Source organism: Pteropus medius, unplaced genomic scaffold (assembly GCF_902729225.1).
Source record: "Pteropus medius unplaced genomic scaffold, Ma_sr-lr_union100, whole genome shotgun sequence".
Taxonomy (NCBI): Eukaryota; Metazoa; Chordata; class Mammalia; order Chiroptera; family Pteropodidae; genus Pteropus; species Pteropus medius.
In genome coordinates, this window is record NW_024345600.1 from 5,333,283 (window position 1) to 5,349,296 (window position 16,014).

Consider the following 16,014-nt stretch of genomic DNA (forward strand, 5'->3'; position numbering starts at 1 on the left):
ATCTAGAAGAGTGCTTGCCACAATAGGCACTCAAGATTGGTGATGTGAACTAAGGCAGCATAGCGGTGGTAGGTTAAAGCAAGTGGATCCATAAGGCATTCAGGAGGTGGATCAACAGTGATCACTTTTAAAGAGTAATTAATAGAATGTGAGAGATGAGAAAAGAAAGGAGTTAATATTGATACTTAGATGATTGTTTGGTGATATTATTACACACTGGATAGGAATCTCATTAGGATAAGATAGTTTAGGGGTAGATGATGAATCCTATTCAGGTGGCTGTATGCCATTATGCTAAAGAACACAGTAAGTAGTGGCATATAAGGGGCTAAAATGTAGATATAGAGGCACATATTTGGAAATCATAAAAATACAGATGGTAATTTAAATCACAATTTTAAGTATGTACAGTGAGAAGAGAAGGCTTGCTAGAAATATAAAGAAAAATATTTATGTTTGGGAAAACAAGTGGAGCTTAAAAAAGTTAATGTTTTCAGAAAGCGAGAAGAAAAATGTGTATATTATGGAGAAAGAAATCAAATCTTTAAGTGACTATGAAAATAAAAAAAACTATAAATGAAAATAAGCTGAGACTAAAGAAAAGAGAAAGAAAACAAAATTGCTGAAAAGAGGAGGAGGACAAAGAGGATAGGATTTCTAGAAGACAGTAAAAAGGATGCTAAGTGTTTCAAGTACTAGTTAAATGTATGTATAATTTATTTCAAAATACAAAAAAAAATATGTAATTACTATATAGGAACATGATAGATGGAATTAATTCCCATTGTCGAAAGTACTTTTGTGTGGAAGGGAAAGAGAAGCAAGTGCCAGATGAATGCTTTGATGACACAAGCCTCATCCAAATCAGTACTATACAACCTGCATGAAATATTTCAAGGTGTTTTGGTTTACTAAAGATCACTTCTTAAATACACACATGCACACACACACGCACATACACGCACACTCACTCATATCAAAGCTCATGTTTCTCATTCAATACTCCTCAACTAGAATGCTCCGTATGCTGCATTTTCTGTTAAAATTTGGACCAGGGAAATGACTGTTATTTTATTATTATTATTTTTTTGTCCAAAATAAACTAGAGAGAGGTTTTAATGAAAAGGGTAAGTAACAGAGCTGTATTGTTCCTCTACAGTTCCTCTATAGTCTGCAACAATTTTTTAGAAGGTATTTCAATCTCAGTTTCTTGTTACCTCCTATACCCATTGTGACATTAAAAAAATTTGCAAATGTAAACATTAAATCAGACTTTCTCTTGATGTACAGCAAGTAGTTGACTCTGCATACCTTCCCTACTTGCTTATATTTTGAGGAACAAATTTATTATGTGAGCAGTCTAATTATTGAATACATGTTGAGTAAAGTAAGGACTAAGAAGTAATTGTTTACGTTGGGAAAAAAAGCTTCCCACCAAGAGATATTACTTGCCACAAAGTAAATTCCCTTTATGTTTCTTGAACCTTTAGCAAAAATTGTACTAGAAGAGCCACATTTTCCTTTAGTAGAATCCTTGAATAACTATAGAGCCTGGGTATTTTTAAAACTGAATACTGATGCCTTATCTATACATGTGATGTGCCATGTTTTGGTATAATAGGAGAACTAAGACAGTATAAAGGAATTCTTAACACAGCAAAGTAAAATTTTATAGCACCAGACATGGACTGACAGTCTATCTATGATAAAATAATTAATACATATTTATTAAGGGTCAGATGTAATTTAGGTATTAGAATATACATTGAACAGGGAGACTACAAAAATAAATAAGTTTAACCATCTTCTATTAAAACGTTATGTTTTAAATTCGTTGAATATTGATAGAGTCTCAGGCATTCAGTTTCCAAATTTTTTAAGTCCATATCTGGAAATTTGATCTATGGTTTTTTGTTGACTGTAGAAATGTCTTAGGAGAGTCAGAAGCTTGTGTTAAAATTAGTAGAGAAATTTTCATTTCCTTTCTTTTCTTAATATTAATGTATTGCTATAATAATAATATTAAGTTAAGCAAAGGATAGATATTGAGTATTGCTTATCAATAATAAGTGATAAGTTCAGAACAATAAAATAATTTTTAAAAAGATAAAATGCCTCTGGATTATCCTTTCAATAATAAACATGAACCCAATAAATCGATCAGTTGTGACTCTCTAAGTAATGTCCCCCATTCTTTGATGATATTTTACTGACAAGAGTCTGTGTGTCTTTGTTGTGTTTTATGTGTTTAGTTTTATTTTCTTGACCTCATGTGAAGTCCTCTTCAACTTAGTCTTTTTCTCTCTCCCTCATCAACTTTGCCTTTCTCTCTTTCTCTGAATGTTAGAAGATTCCATATTTTGTATGCCATAATGTCTAAAAACTTGAATTTAGTATTGACGATAATAAAGCAAGTTTCTAGAGTTGCTATCAAATGAAGCCCTGTGTTTTCTAAAATTAAAATTATGAACAAAGTACTAGAAGAAGAAAAATCATAGACTCAAATGTAAAATCACAGCATTTAATGAGACAATAAAGAAATAAAATTTGAAAAGAAGTCATGGCAGATTACAGACTATTCATGGTGTTTTTCCAGGTTTGATATAGAAGAATGAGTTTGTTCAAAGTAAATAGCTTTCCACCTGGGATTTAAAAACATCATTTAAATAATAAATAAATGTGTCTGTGTACATATACATAAACATATAGATATGCAAACATACATATATACCTACACAGATACACATATGCACATATATACATGAATGTGTATGAATATACATATTTAATAATCTGTTAACTTATAAAACAAAAATGAGTTTTTTAAATGAGAGATTTACAAAAAGGCACATATATAGCTGTATATTCTTTTAAACTATTTTAAAGAAACTAATAAAATCTGAAATACTATCATAATACTCATCTAGTGTACACAGCTATGCAAATTTTGTGAAGTACCAGAGACTTCTCTTTGTTTCATTCCTTGTTTTATCTTTAGGTTTTAATTTTCTTATCAGATATGTTTTCAATGGTCTTCAATGTACATAATTTCCTTACCTTTACTTGTGCTTCGTTTGTCTCACTAGGAAACTGAAACACTGTTGACATTATAAGAAACAATAGCATATTCATCTGGAAAATAAAGGAAAAATTCATCCTTTAGATCTCCAAATTTCTATAATCAGATTATGTCAGACAATTATAGATACATTGGGTCTAGTCTTTTCAGTATTTTGCAAGAGAGTCAATTACTTCTGTTTTCTAAATCCAAAAAATATCACTAAAATTTAAGGCACTTGATGAAGTGCATCCAATTAGTTAATGACAACTGGAATTCAAATACTTCTTGACAAACCTTGTAAGATATTCACCAGGAAACTAATAGCATTAACAATCCAGGGAAAATTTTTATGGTCTCTACAATATCTTAGTAACTTATATAGAACCTCATCTATCGACATTTTCCTATACTATTTCAGAATATTGCCCACTCTCCTTCTCAAATCAAAGTTAATAGAGGTAGTATGAAATGGAAAGTCTTGCCATTACAACAACAACAACAATGACAACAACAATAAAAGACCTGATGCTAACACAGTACTTATTTCAAGTTAAGGGGGAGCTCTTGCACATTATATCAAAAGGATTCTATGTGTTGAAAAACTCCACTAACTGGAAACTGGCCCAGTCAGAGGATATATCATGAAGTAAAAAAAAAAAAATCAATATATAAAACAAAACCATTTGTTGTTTAGTCTTTGTAGACTGAGGATGATTTTGGAAAAATTGAAAGCTTGGGGAATCTTAGATATAGATATCATGTTCAATAGCTTTAGAAAGTGGTTGCTGCTTGCTTACCTTTTTCATAATAATCATAGACCATGACTGGGGCTGGCTGAATGTTGGACACAAGGTTGCTTTGCTCAACAGAGAAAGTGAAACTATTTTCTGTACCAGAAACCTATAAAGACACAAATTACAAATATATCAGAGCAGATCTGCTGGGGAAAAAATCACTGAGCAAATTATCTCCAGACATTCATGATCTACCCAATTAAATAGATCCAAGTTATCAATATCTTACATAATCTTACATGATGATGAAATAATGAGTTAGATAACAATAAATTGTATAAAAATCTATATTCCATGGCTTATATTGAGGTGCAAGGGATTTAGTTGAAAGCAGTAGAGTAATACAACATTTATGTGAATGGTAATGATGTACACATAGAAAGGATGACTCTAAAACTCACACCAGCCTTCGTTGGAGTTCATGTCAAACTACAAAATAATTATACATCTATTCTGGACCAGACTGTGTTAGATGCCATGAGGAATGAAAAACAGGGAAATTAGTCTCTAAACTTAAGAATTATCTAGTCAGGTAGTCAAGGCATACGTGACATAACATTAGAAGATGATCAGTGGGATAGAACACTGATCATCTTTAATGTCCTATATTAGATCCTATTTGTTTTTGACAAACCCTGTCATATGTGTCTTTAAAAAAGGGTTATCTAATTACCCTCGCAAGAAAAGAAAGTCATAGAAGAAAAAGTTATTGTTCAACTTACATTTTCCAAGTAGAAAAGAACATGGTCATTCTTGACTTCAGTCTTTATCACATGGCCATTGTTTTCAAGCTTTGAAGAAATTGGCAGGCAGGCATGGAGGATAAATATTACAGAGTGCCATTCCAATACTAAATGTTTCATAATTTTTATTTAACCAATTGTCAGAAATATATCTTATGACATGTTCCCTTGTACCATGATGCTTTCATAAGCACAGGTAGGAACTAAATAAAGAAATAGATGATAAACTATAAAGAATAATGACTGCTAATTACTACAAATGAAGAATGTTATCCCTCCAGTGTTATAGCCAAAATAAAATAAAAGTGTGAATTGAGAATAAGTTTGTTTAAATGAAGCATTCGTAGCTTGGTTTTGTTAACCAATTACTTCACTATTGCTTTTTCTGTGCTGAAACTGAGTTTCTATTACTTACCTCCTCAATGGATGACATGACTGGAGTGAATCCTGATAGCATTTTTACATCAACAAGAACCATATCGGAGTTATTGCGCATTCCAATGTATCTGAAATTTAAGAATAAAACACTAGTGTAGACATCAGTCTAGAAAAGTGACATCTTATGGCAAGAGTGAAGGGCAAATAGATTATTGGCTATAGGTCTGGAAACAAAGCTGAAGAAGAAAACACCTGAAGAAAGTCATTCTAAGACATCTGAGAATAGGCACAACAAGAATGATAATGAATGAGATGATACAAAGATGATACATATGCTGATAGTACACATACTTATGGTAGTCTTATGTTTGCACAACACCAAAAGGAAATCTTTGTTTAAAAATCAGGATGTGGGTAGAATCATAGAATAGACATGTCTCCAAGAGAGCTTTCAGGTCATGTCTCTAACTCAATAGCATTGCATCTACTTCTGATTTTAGCTCTGGTATTCATGAGATTATCATTTGGAAATTCTAAGAAAATCCTCCAAACTAATTTTACTCAGGGTTTCCTCACATATTAATTAAGGTTGAAACTCTTTGGCATCTATATATTATATTTTAATTTGAGAGAATTGTTTTTTTAGTCTGAAAAATAAATATCTAAAATTTTGCTCTGTATAGTTATGAAATAAGCACTTGTAGGTTTTCTCCTATCAATCTACCTGTGCTTGTTTTTAGGACAGAAAATACCCAAAACTGACAGTATTTCCACACACACAGACACACAGACACACAAACACACAGATATACACACAAATGGAAGCATTGCTGAAATACTGGTGTGGCAGAAGCTTGCAAATTATACTTGCATACAGTACAAATTATACTTGCCTAATTCTAGCTCTGACTTGGTTAAAATGTACTAAATTGTGGTGTCTACACAGAGAGCTATAAAGTGACTATGCTATAGAAATTACACACCAATAAGTGAACTCATCATGATTACCATCATTCATATTTTGTTATTCTGTGATGGTTTAAAATAATTTTTTTAATATATATTACTCTTTCTCTAATCTGGGAGTTGATATTAAAGTGGGGCACTTACTTGACAGACAATGTCAGGTCAAAATTATTCTGGAATATATCTGAAGAGTTTTTCTTTGCCATTTGCAAGGAAAGGGAAAATCCAGATGCCTTCTTAGGTAGTAGCACATTATACCTAAGGGTAGCCTAGAAAAGATAACAAATTATAAGAAAATTCATCTATTTATCCTGTAGTAAAAACTGAAGAAGTTATTGTTTCTCTTATTTCTATTATCAATTACACTTTATTTTAAATCTTTGCCATACAAGAATCACGCTAAAATTAATTGTTTAGTTTTCAGAAGATACAATAATATTTAACAACATAATTTAACAAAAATATCAGAATACTTTCAAACAGTGACATTCCTCAATTCCTCAAAAAAACTTCTCAGTTACCCAGTTATCTTTAAGGTAAATATCTCTTCATTAAATAACTTGCATTTTAAGATATTAAGTAGAAATTTTAAATGAGAGAAAAAATAAAGATAATCATGGAAACAGGCAAAATGGTAAAATAACACTTCATATATAACCAAACAGATAGTCTGACTATTTTACTGGCAAACATTCATCTCCCTCTCAGGTAGATTTCTGTTACCTGGATAAATGCACAACCTTGCCCTTCCACATCTACTGTATATTGTCCATGTGCTTTTGTTAGCTCTGAACGTTGGACCAGTAAGCGATTGTCACCGTTAATTTGGAAAACCTCATTGGATTCTTCATTGCTAAAGGTGACAGTGTTTTGATCATTAGAGAAGGTTAACTTCATGTAGCGGGTTATAGCAAGAAGGCAGACAGCAGTGTCCTGCATAAAACAGTACAAGCAACAACTCTGTTATGCTGTAATATTAATCATAATTTGACCTTGAACTTTAAATTAATTCATATGAATATTCCTAAGACATGTCAGTACAACACCAAGAAGCAATATTCTAAAGAATAGAAAAATATATTTGCTTGTGCTAATAGTTCTCATTTAAATTAATTTTATTCCACAAATCTTAGATTTTAGTTTTCTAAATGATTTTATAAAGTATAATCTCTAATGTTGAAAATAGTGCCAAATCTTTTCTAAAAATTAAAGGTATTATATAATTAGGCTGCCTTGGATAATGCTTATACCCAATTATCTTCAAAGATGGGAAGTCAGAATCCAGAAAGGATGTTGAGAGATTCACTAATGTATGGTTTTGCTCAGAAACTAAGACTGAAAAAAGGTAAGTAAAGAAGGAAGTAAAGATTTTCCCCATGAGAATGAAACTACATTTCTTTGTATTAAAAATTTTTTTCTGTTAAGACATATGTCATTGTTTTTCATAATCATTTCTTCTGTTACTCATTCATTTTCTTTGCTTTTCCCAATATGCAGACCACAGAAATAGAGAGAAAATTTCTTCTTAATTGGTATGTGGTTCATCCATAGTATCACCAGATATCTAATTTATCATCAAGACTCTGGTGCTTATGACAACATTTTCTTCTAGACTTACATTCTACTTTTACTGTGTGAATGGAGATATAAATCAGGCATAAATTCTTTGAAAAAGAGCTTCATTTTATTCATTTGTATGTAGAGAATTCTTAGTAGCCTGCCTGATACACAAGAACTACCCAATAAAAAATTGTTAATTAAATGTAATAAAACTTATAACAGGAAATATTCCTCATCTCAGAAAGTGTTTTCTATGATTACCTCTGCTGTCTAAATTATTGTAGAGTACTGTTTTTTGCATTAAACATATTGTTATTAATATCAGACTCACGCCAATCACCTGAGTGGAAGAGAAGCCACCATGAGAATTCATCTGTTGAGCAAGCCACTGCACAATCTTACTAGCATAGGTGAGATTAGGCATTTTCTGGGACATGAGAGCCAACAGCACATAACAAGTCTTCTCAGTCTCAGCAGAAGGTGCCCAAGGAGTAAAGAATGGGGTTGCTTCTGTCTTAGGTTTCTTTGGTCTTTCCCAGTATATCACATTATCTGAGAAAAAGGAAGAATTTTCACATGGTCTCTATAAAGAGAACTGATTAAACAATGTAAGAATGCTGTAAATATCATTATTGGCCTCTGTTATGGGCTGGATTGTGTCCTTCAAAATTTATATTTTCAAGCCCTACTCCTCAGAACCTTGGAATGTGACTGTATTTAGAGATGGAGCCTTTAAAGAAGTGATTAAGTTAAAATAAGGCCAGTATAGTGGGCCCCAATACCATATGACTGGTGTCCCTACCAAAAGAAGAAATGTGGATACATGAAAGGAACACCAGGGATGCATGCATACAGAAACAAAACAAAACAAAACAAAACAAAACAAAACAAAACAAAACAAAACAAAACAAAACTGAACATGGAGAGGGAAGAAGACCGTCTATAAAATAAGAATAGAGGACTCAGAACAAACCACATCTGCTGACACCCTGATCTTGGAATGCTAACCTCCAGAACCATGAAAAAAATAAAGTTCTGTTGTTTAAGCCACCCAGTCTATGGTACTTTGTTATGGTAGCCTTAAGAAACCGATATAGTTTTAAATAACAACTTCCTAAGGTCAAAAATGGTATGTAATTAAGTTTTACAAGCAGTTTTTATGGCATAGTCATTATGCTTGATTTTCTTTATTTCACTCATTTACAAAGAAACTAACAAAAAAAAAAGCAGAAAACCGAAAGCATATAATGTTCTTTAAAGATAAAAGACCACTCAAACAACAAAAAACGAATGAACAAAACAGAAACAGACTTGTAGATGCAAAGAAGAAACTGATGATTGCCAGAGAGGGGTGGGTGGGAGTGCTGGATGAAAAAGGTGAAGGGATTAAAAAGTACAAATTGATAGTTACAAAATAGTCACAAGGAATAGAGTCAATAATATTGTAATAACTATGGATAGTGCCAGGTAGCTACTACTTATTGGCAGGGGTGGGGTGGGGGGTGTCACTTTGTAAATTATAGAAATGTCTAACCACTGTTATGTATACTTGCAACTAATGTAAAATTATATTGAATGTCAACTATAATTGAAAAATAAAATTAATAATAAATAAATAAATGCAGTAAAAAAAAAAGAAAAAAAGCCACTCGGAAATTCCATAAGAGAAATACAAACATACTAGTGAAGAGGGTTCCTGCATGATTGCTAACTAATTTTCCTCACTTTATTCTCAAGGCCATCTTCATTAGCAAAAGTGAATAATCATATTTACTTATTTTTGTAGCAGATTGATCCAGGATCTGGAGTAAGGATTCCACTTGCTTCTCTTTTCCAGCTAATCCAAAAGCATAAGCTAGCACTGCACGAGTATAGCCATTGGTGATACCATTTTCTAGTGCCTCCTCTAGACAAAAGAGCCCATGTCGTAGAGCGGGAAACTAGTCATAAAAAAGAATACATTTTAAAATAATATCTGAATATAGGTTTGCTGAATATTTAAACTAATTATTCTCTATACTATATACTATATAATGTATCCTTGAAGTATATTTTACATACAAACCTGTTTATATATACATATATATTATACTTTATACATATCATTAAAATAAATATTAATGGATTAATAGTATTTAAGAAATGAAAGATAGTATGAAAATAGCAGCTTCTATATCTGATCAGTCATATTCTAGTTAAAAATGTAAATTTCTTCTATGTGGCAAAGAATGTAAATTTATTTTTACACCTAAGATATTTTAACACCTAAAATAAAAGCTTATATTTCTAAAGATGATTTTTGAGATATACCAATGACCCTGAAATTTTCTAGTATCTGATTTCAGGAATAGATTTTGCAATCAGATAATTTGACCTTTGGATTGGGAGGTAGCCAACACTTAAGTTGAAACATTTACACACTGAATTGGTTAGACAAACAGAACACAGGTTACGGTTACACTTAAAGCACAGGTTCTTAATCTGAATTTCATGGCTGAACTTCAAGAGATCTGTAAATACCTGAAACGGTATGAAAAACTTGCGTAAGTGTGCATATGTATGCTCTCCCTAGGGAAAAACTCAATAGTGTTCATCAAAGGTTTAGATGCATGAAAAAAGGTTTGAGTAACATCAACTTAAAGAGAGGTAATGAATGAAGTGTTCTTTTGATGTTTCATTGAGTCTAAAAATTTCAAATCACTCTGAACCTACAGTCTATTTAATAAATGCATTCAGCTGACTGAAACTAAAAGATGATGGGTATCCTTACAGTGAAATTGAGCCCGGCTTCAAGAAATGCTCCAAAAATATATGCAGTGAGTAAAATGTCCTCTTCATCTCCACTCTAAACACAAAGGAACAATGAGTCATACAGGATAGTAGAGCACAAAAGAACAACTATTCTTCTGAAGTGAAACTAGGTATGAAAGGAACACTGGAACAACTACCATTATTCATAAGAATACCTGCAAATGTGCATTTTTCAAATTGAATGTTAAATAACCAAATTCTCTGAGCAAGAATCCATCAAGATCCAATGTAATAATGGAATAAAACATACAATTAATCTCATGTATACTTAATGACATATATAATTGTATTTATGTGGCCTGGAATTAAACTTGAATTCCAAACAATACATATGAAGAGTCATATTTTACTTTATTTGGTATTAATTTGAAAAAGCAAGCAAAGAATTTCTCATGGGATGGAACAGAAAGTTGCTGCAAAGCTTTCTGAACATCTCTGGAAAAGTATTCCAGGAGGTAACGATAGTCAGATCTCATAGATTCTTGCAGTGTAAACTTAGAAAAACATTTATAAGTGATGTGGTTTGCAAACTGACTGTACATAAAAGTCTTCTAGGAAACTTATACATGAAATCAACCAGAATCCACAGAAGAGATTCTGATTCAAGAAGTCAGGAATAAGATATAGAGAAATAATTTTTAGTGGGTGTTCTAATGTACTGATGCAAATAATATTCAGACAGCATTTGGAACCCACTGATCTGGTATAAACCACTTGTTTTACCTATTTAAGCAAAAGATGACCCCCTCTTTTCTTCAGAAAAGAATATTTCTGAGGAGCTCTGTTTTCAAGATATAAGTAATTACAGATGGTGAACACTAAAATAAGATGTGGGGACCCAAAGCACACTTAAATTATAAGCAAGTTCTATCATCATTTCTCTCCAGTGTGAGTTTTATCTTTCCCGTGCTTCTTTCTCCCTCCCAATTCAACACACACACATAATGTCATTAATAATAATACACACACACACACACACACACACACACACACACAATTATGGAAGAAGAATTGGGTAAGATCAGGTGAACTGCAGTAGTGATCAGTAATGAATCCAACAAGAAGAAAGATCTGGAGATGTTTGGAAGGGAACATGAAAAATTCTGATTTTTTCAGAGGAATAAATCGTCTTTTCTTTCAGGTCCTCCTGATGTAAGGAATGGGTTTGGAATAATTTAAAGACATTTTTTTCCTACACTCCATAATGGTAAAGCAATGTGAAAACAATTCACCTTAAAATTAAATACCATTCAGAGTTGCCATTCACCCATATTTTGAAGTGGATAAGCTTTACATTACAAAAACCAAGACTAAGAGTGGTATTATGGACACAGAGGAAAAGTTCAGGATATTTCAGGGGACATCAGGGCCTGCTACAATATTATGATCAGGTATTTTATTTCCAGGGGAAAATAATAAAAGACACAGATGATGGGATGGAGGTGAAGGAAGGACATCAGAAGGAAGGGAGAATGCCTTAGGTAGTGACTTACCTAAATATGAACAGGAAAAGAGAAGGAGTGATTACTATCAAGGATATACTTCATCTCATTCGCATTTTGAACAAGGGCAAGCTAGGCCTTCATGTTTTGACTTGAGAGGGTATTGAAAGAGCGCTTCATTGAAACAATGTAAATTACTAGATACTATCACAGAACTTTCTTGCCATCCACAAGCCCCGCTCCCTTAACAGATTGTCTGGCTCTAAATTTATGTTTCCTTTCTGGGTTCCTTTTCTTTCCCCTCTCTCCTATCTCCAGTTTATCTATTGACAGAGACTGGTTCTATGGAAAGGGTTAAAAACAGTAAGGCAAACAATAGATTCATGAGGAATTATATATAGACTGTGTTTAACGTGTATGCAGTAGACTCAAAGGGGGTAATATTCCCTAGAGGTAAGGAAAACAGGTAGGCAAAGGAGCAAGGAAAGCTTACTTCTCTTAATCCCTTACCTCCCAGGCGTTGTTAAAAAGCTTGCCATCACTTTTAAAGCAGCCATTGCTTTCCTGTTTGCTTGAAAGCCAGATTAAGGTCTGTTGTTGAACTTGTTCATCAATGAAAACATATTTCTTCATTCCTTCTAATGTCTTAAAAGTAAGTGCACTGAGCCTGCAGTGCAAATCACCAGTTAGACAAAAGTTAGATAAGAAAGAAATGATAATGTCAGCTACTCAACAGGTTCATTATCATTGTTCCCTTTGGGTAGTGAATGCATCTAATTTGTCTAAAGTTGATTGTAATGAGTCTTTATTGATAGCGGCTCTTTCCTTTGGGTCAGTAAAATGTTTTGAATAGCAATATGTGAAAATAAGACTAAGTAATTTCCAGCATGTTTACACCTAAAGTTCTTGCTATACAGTTCATTAGATTATCCACATGTGGAGAGAGAGCGGGTGTAATTGGATGCTTTAGGGCCTTCTAGTTTTACTCTGCTGAATCTATACAGAACTCTGAGAAGTGCAGACTAAGTTGAGGTGTTTTCCATGGAGTTAGTTAATAAGCTATGGAAGTAGAGGGGCTGTCATTAAATTTGCCATGAGACTCGAGGTATATTGAATTAGAGTGGGAATAATCAAAGATTTCGTTTTATCTGATTCACCTCTGTAAATTCACCTTGAAACTCACTTTGTTTTTAAACCCCCACCTAACTCAACTCCCTTTATTCTCTCATAAGCCCTCTTCAGATCATTTCTACATTATTTAAAACAAAATGTTCATGTCTCACCATAAGCTTCCTTTCTGATTTCTCTGCCAAAACACACTATATGAGCCATCAGAGTTTTTGAAAGACAACTGCTTTTGATAACCTAAAATACAACATTGTAGAAAATTATTATTTTTTTTAATTTAAGAAAGTTAGAAGAAAAAAATGATGTAGTGCAAATTCTGTGTTCTGGTGTTAAACAGACATAAATTACTAAGATGATCATTTCAATTTAATTTCTGAGACTCAGGTTCTCTATCCATAATGAAAGAAAAAATTCCTCCCATATAGGGTTTTAACGGCAAATATATTACATGTGACTAAGCCTAGTTCAATACTTAACATTTACTAATTGTTTAATACTTTTCCATTAAGGTTATTTTACTGCAGTGTTATCTTTCTGAAAAGAAAACTCCCTAAAATTATACCCCTGGACTTTTTCTTAACATCACATTTTACAAGATTCTTATATCCTTTTTCTACATGCAAATCCAATCTCTTTATTGCAATGGAATACAATTGAAAGACAAACACAGAAGTTGATAAATGAACCAATTCTAGCTACTATTAAGAGCAATAACAACAAACAAGGCAGCCTGGCAAAATTATAGGCATTAAAAAAAAAAAAATACTGAGCTCATAATTGAAAATGTTACAGGTCTGAATTGTGAAACTAAATGACTACTCAGGTATTTAAGTTTAAAAAAAATCCTAAAATATCAAAACCAAAAAACGAAAAAGTAGCTCAGACACAGAGTATGTCGATTCAGATCCACTTTTTCCCTACGAGACCACCTCATAATAACAGCTTTTTGAAATCTGGGTATTGGTAATGACGGATTTCATCTCTTATAGGCAGAAATTACTTAAATATTCTTACCACTAGATAAGGAAAATAAAGCCTTAGATTTAACTTCCTCTGTTAATTGTTCAGTAGATTTCAGATAGTCAAGGACATAGGTATCAGACGCGAGTAGGGCAATATTCTGTTCTCCAGATCCATAAGGCATTTGGAGAAGATTCTCCAGATTCTGTGTTGCAAGTCCTAGAATATCCCCTAAAAATAGGAAAAGCAGAAGGTTACCATTGCTTACAGCATTAATAACTGTAGATAAAAGTCACAGGGGAAATAGAAAATGTTAAAAATTGAGTCTAAAAGGTGGAAATAAGGAAATTTTTTCTGAAGTAATTTTAAAGAGGAGATAGACATAAAGGGTGAAGTTAAAGGGGTTTCTGGTATGAAAGTTGTTTCTGAAAACCTCATTACTAAAGAAGAGGAAGTGAAGAAAACGTATTTGCTTGCTTGCTTGTTTTTGTAAAACTAACCTTATGAACTATAAAGTATAATTCATACCTTCCTAAAAAATATTAATGATAGACAAAGATATTTGACTTTTGTGAAACAGATTTTTCCTATTACTGAGGAAATGTTCAGCACCTTTAACAAGCAAAGATTATTCTGATTCTCCAAAGGGAAATTTAATATTTCAGATTAATGGGCTGTAATAGAACCCTTTGTTTTCCAAACACCGATTATCATCCACCAGAACAAGTGTTTCCCAGGGACAGAGATTCGAAAATAGTACTGTAATTTTCTCAGATCCCATACAGAAGCAAGCATAGAGGATAGTCCTCAACAATAATTCTCTCCAATTGATATCATAAGAAAATCTCTTTATCCTGTTATTTTTAAGAAAAATTTTGAAGACTATCACAATCAAAAATTTTAAGTTGTTTTGAAACAAAATATTTAGCCAGCTTACCCACAACAGTGAAAAAGGCCCTGGCTGATCCTTCTACCACATTGTTTGGCAAATCCAAAATTACCTGTTTGGAGGCTTTGGTGCCTGGAAAGAAAATATCAATAAAATAATGTGATGACTTCCTTTTATAAAAAAATAGCAGAAGTTTTGTAGGACAGACATGTTAGGAAATATATTCGATTATTTATTTTTATTTTACAAGTTGCTTTTTAGAAGAGATGAAATTGAGGTTTAGATTTAGTTCAAATAAAAATACATTCAGAAAATGGCATATAATACTGTGTGTTAGATAACAACTCCTATTCTCCATCAGTTTAATGTCTAAACTATTTACATATAGGAAAAATGTAAAACAAACTACTGACTATGACATATAAAACAGTACATAAAAAGATAAAGTTTGGAGAGTCCTATTAGGCATTAAAATTATATCATAATCATCCAGATAAAACACTACTCATAATTACCATAAATGAGGCAATTGAGGGGCAATGATTTATCTATAACTTGTTTCATTCCAAGAGTAAAAAAAACAAAAGTTACATTACGTGCTATTTAGGCATAACCCTGATTTCCCACTGTCTAAATTTATGCCAATCATATGAGAAGAGGAGTTAAAAATATACAAGATAGGAAAAATAGGCTGAGGCATACCACTGTTATGGGCAAACTAAAAAAAAAAAAATCTCATAAATATAATTTTTGTTTGCTAAAATTATACAATGAAGATAGGGCATGAAATAAAATAATCCCAGTGGGTATTTAGAATGAAATCACTGAGGTACTCAGTAAGGCAATTGGACTAAAGTGGAAGAAAAAGAAATACACTGACCTTGTTGATAAATTTTCTTTAGAACTAATTGGACCACCTAAAAGATCCTCTTACCTTTAGTACAGATAAGGAAACTTTCAGTCTTTTCTTTTTCAATACCTTCAGGCTGTCAAAAAGTAAACAAAAACGAGCACAGAATAATGAATCTGGATCATCCTCCCATGAAGGAAAGGTAATTAAGCATCAGTTTACACAGGCAGGACATGTTTGTCCCCAGGAGAAGATCCATTCATTGCCCCCTTCTGTTTGTATCTGGAAGCTACTATACGTTAACAGCATCCATTTTGGGCTGTGTGTTCTCATAGTTCAGACAGAGATAACATCGGTATCATTGTGAGATTCTCTCAACTCCTCCGATCTTGCCTGGCATTTCCAGTAGACAAACAAAAGCATTTCACAGAG

At 32.6% G+C, this 16,014-nt stretch overlaps 1 protein-coding gene across 1 annotated transcript in view; it reads right to left on the bottom strand.

The window, feature by feature from the left end:
* Positions 1-2,491: 2,491 nt before the first annotated feature.
* LOC120611704 (ovostatin homolog 2-like) overlaps positions 2,492-16,014 on the bottom strand; it is a 40,747-nt gene continuing 27,224 nt past the window's right edge. Inside the window, 15 exon segments of the mRNA XM_039874275.1 lie at positions 2,492-2,642; positions 3,058-3,132; positions 3,859-3,961; positions 4,578-4,646; positions 5,014-5,104; positions 6,087-6,211; positions 6,666-6,875; positions 7,843-8,054; positions 9,277-9,442; positions 10,273-10,345; positions 12,249-12,422; positions 13,039-13,120; positions 13,898-14,074; positions 14,781-14,864; positions 15,667-15,718. Of these exon segments, the coding sequence (XP_039730209.1) occupies positions 3,083-3,132; positions 3,859-3,961; positions 4,578-4,646; positions 5,014-5,104; positions 6,087-6,211; positions 6,666-6,875; positions 7,843-8,054; positions 9,277-9,442; positions 10,273-10,345; positions 12,249-12,422; positions 13,039-13,120; positions 13,898-14,074; positions 14,781-14,864; positions 15,667-15,718 (1,668 nt within the window). The 3' untranslated portion in view covers positions 2,492-2,642; positions 3,058-3,082.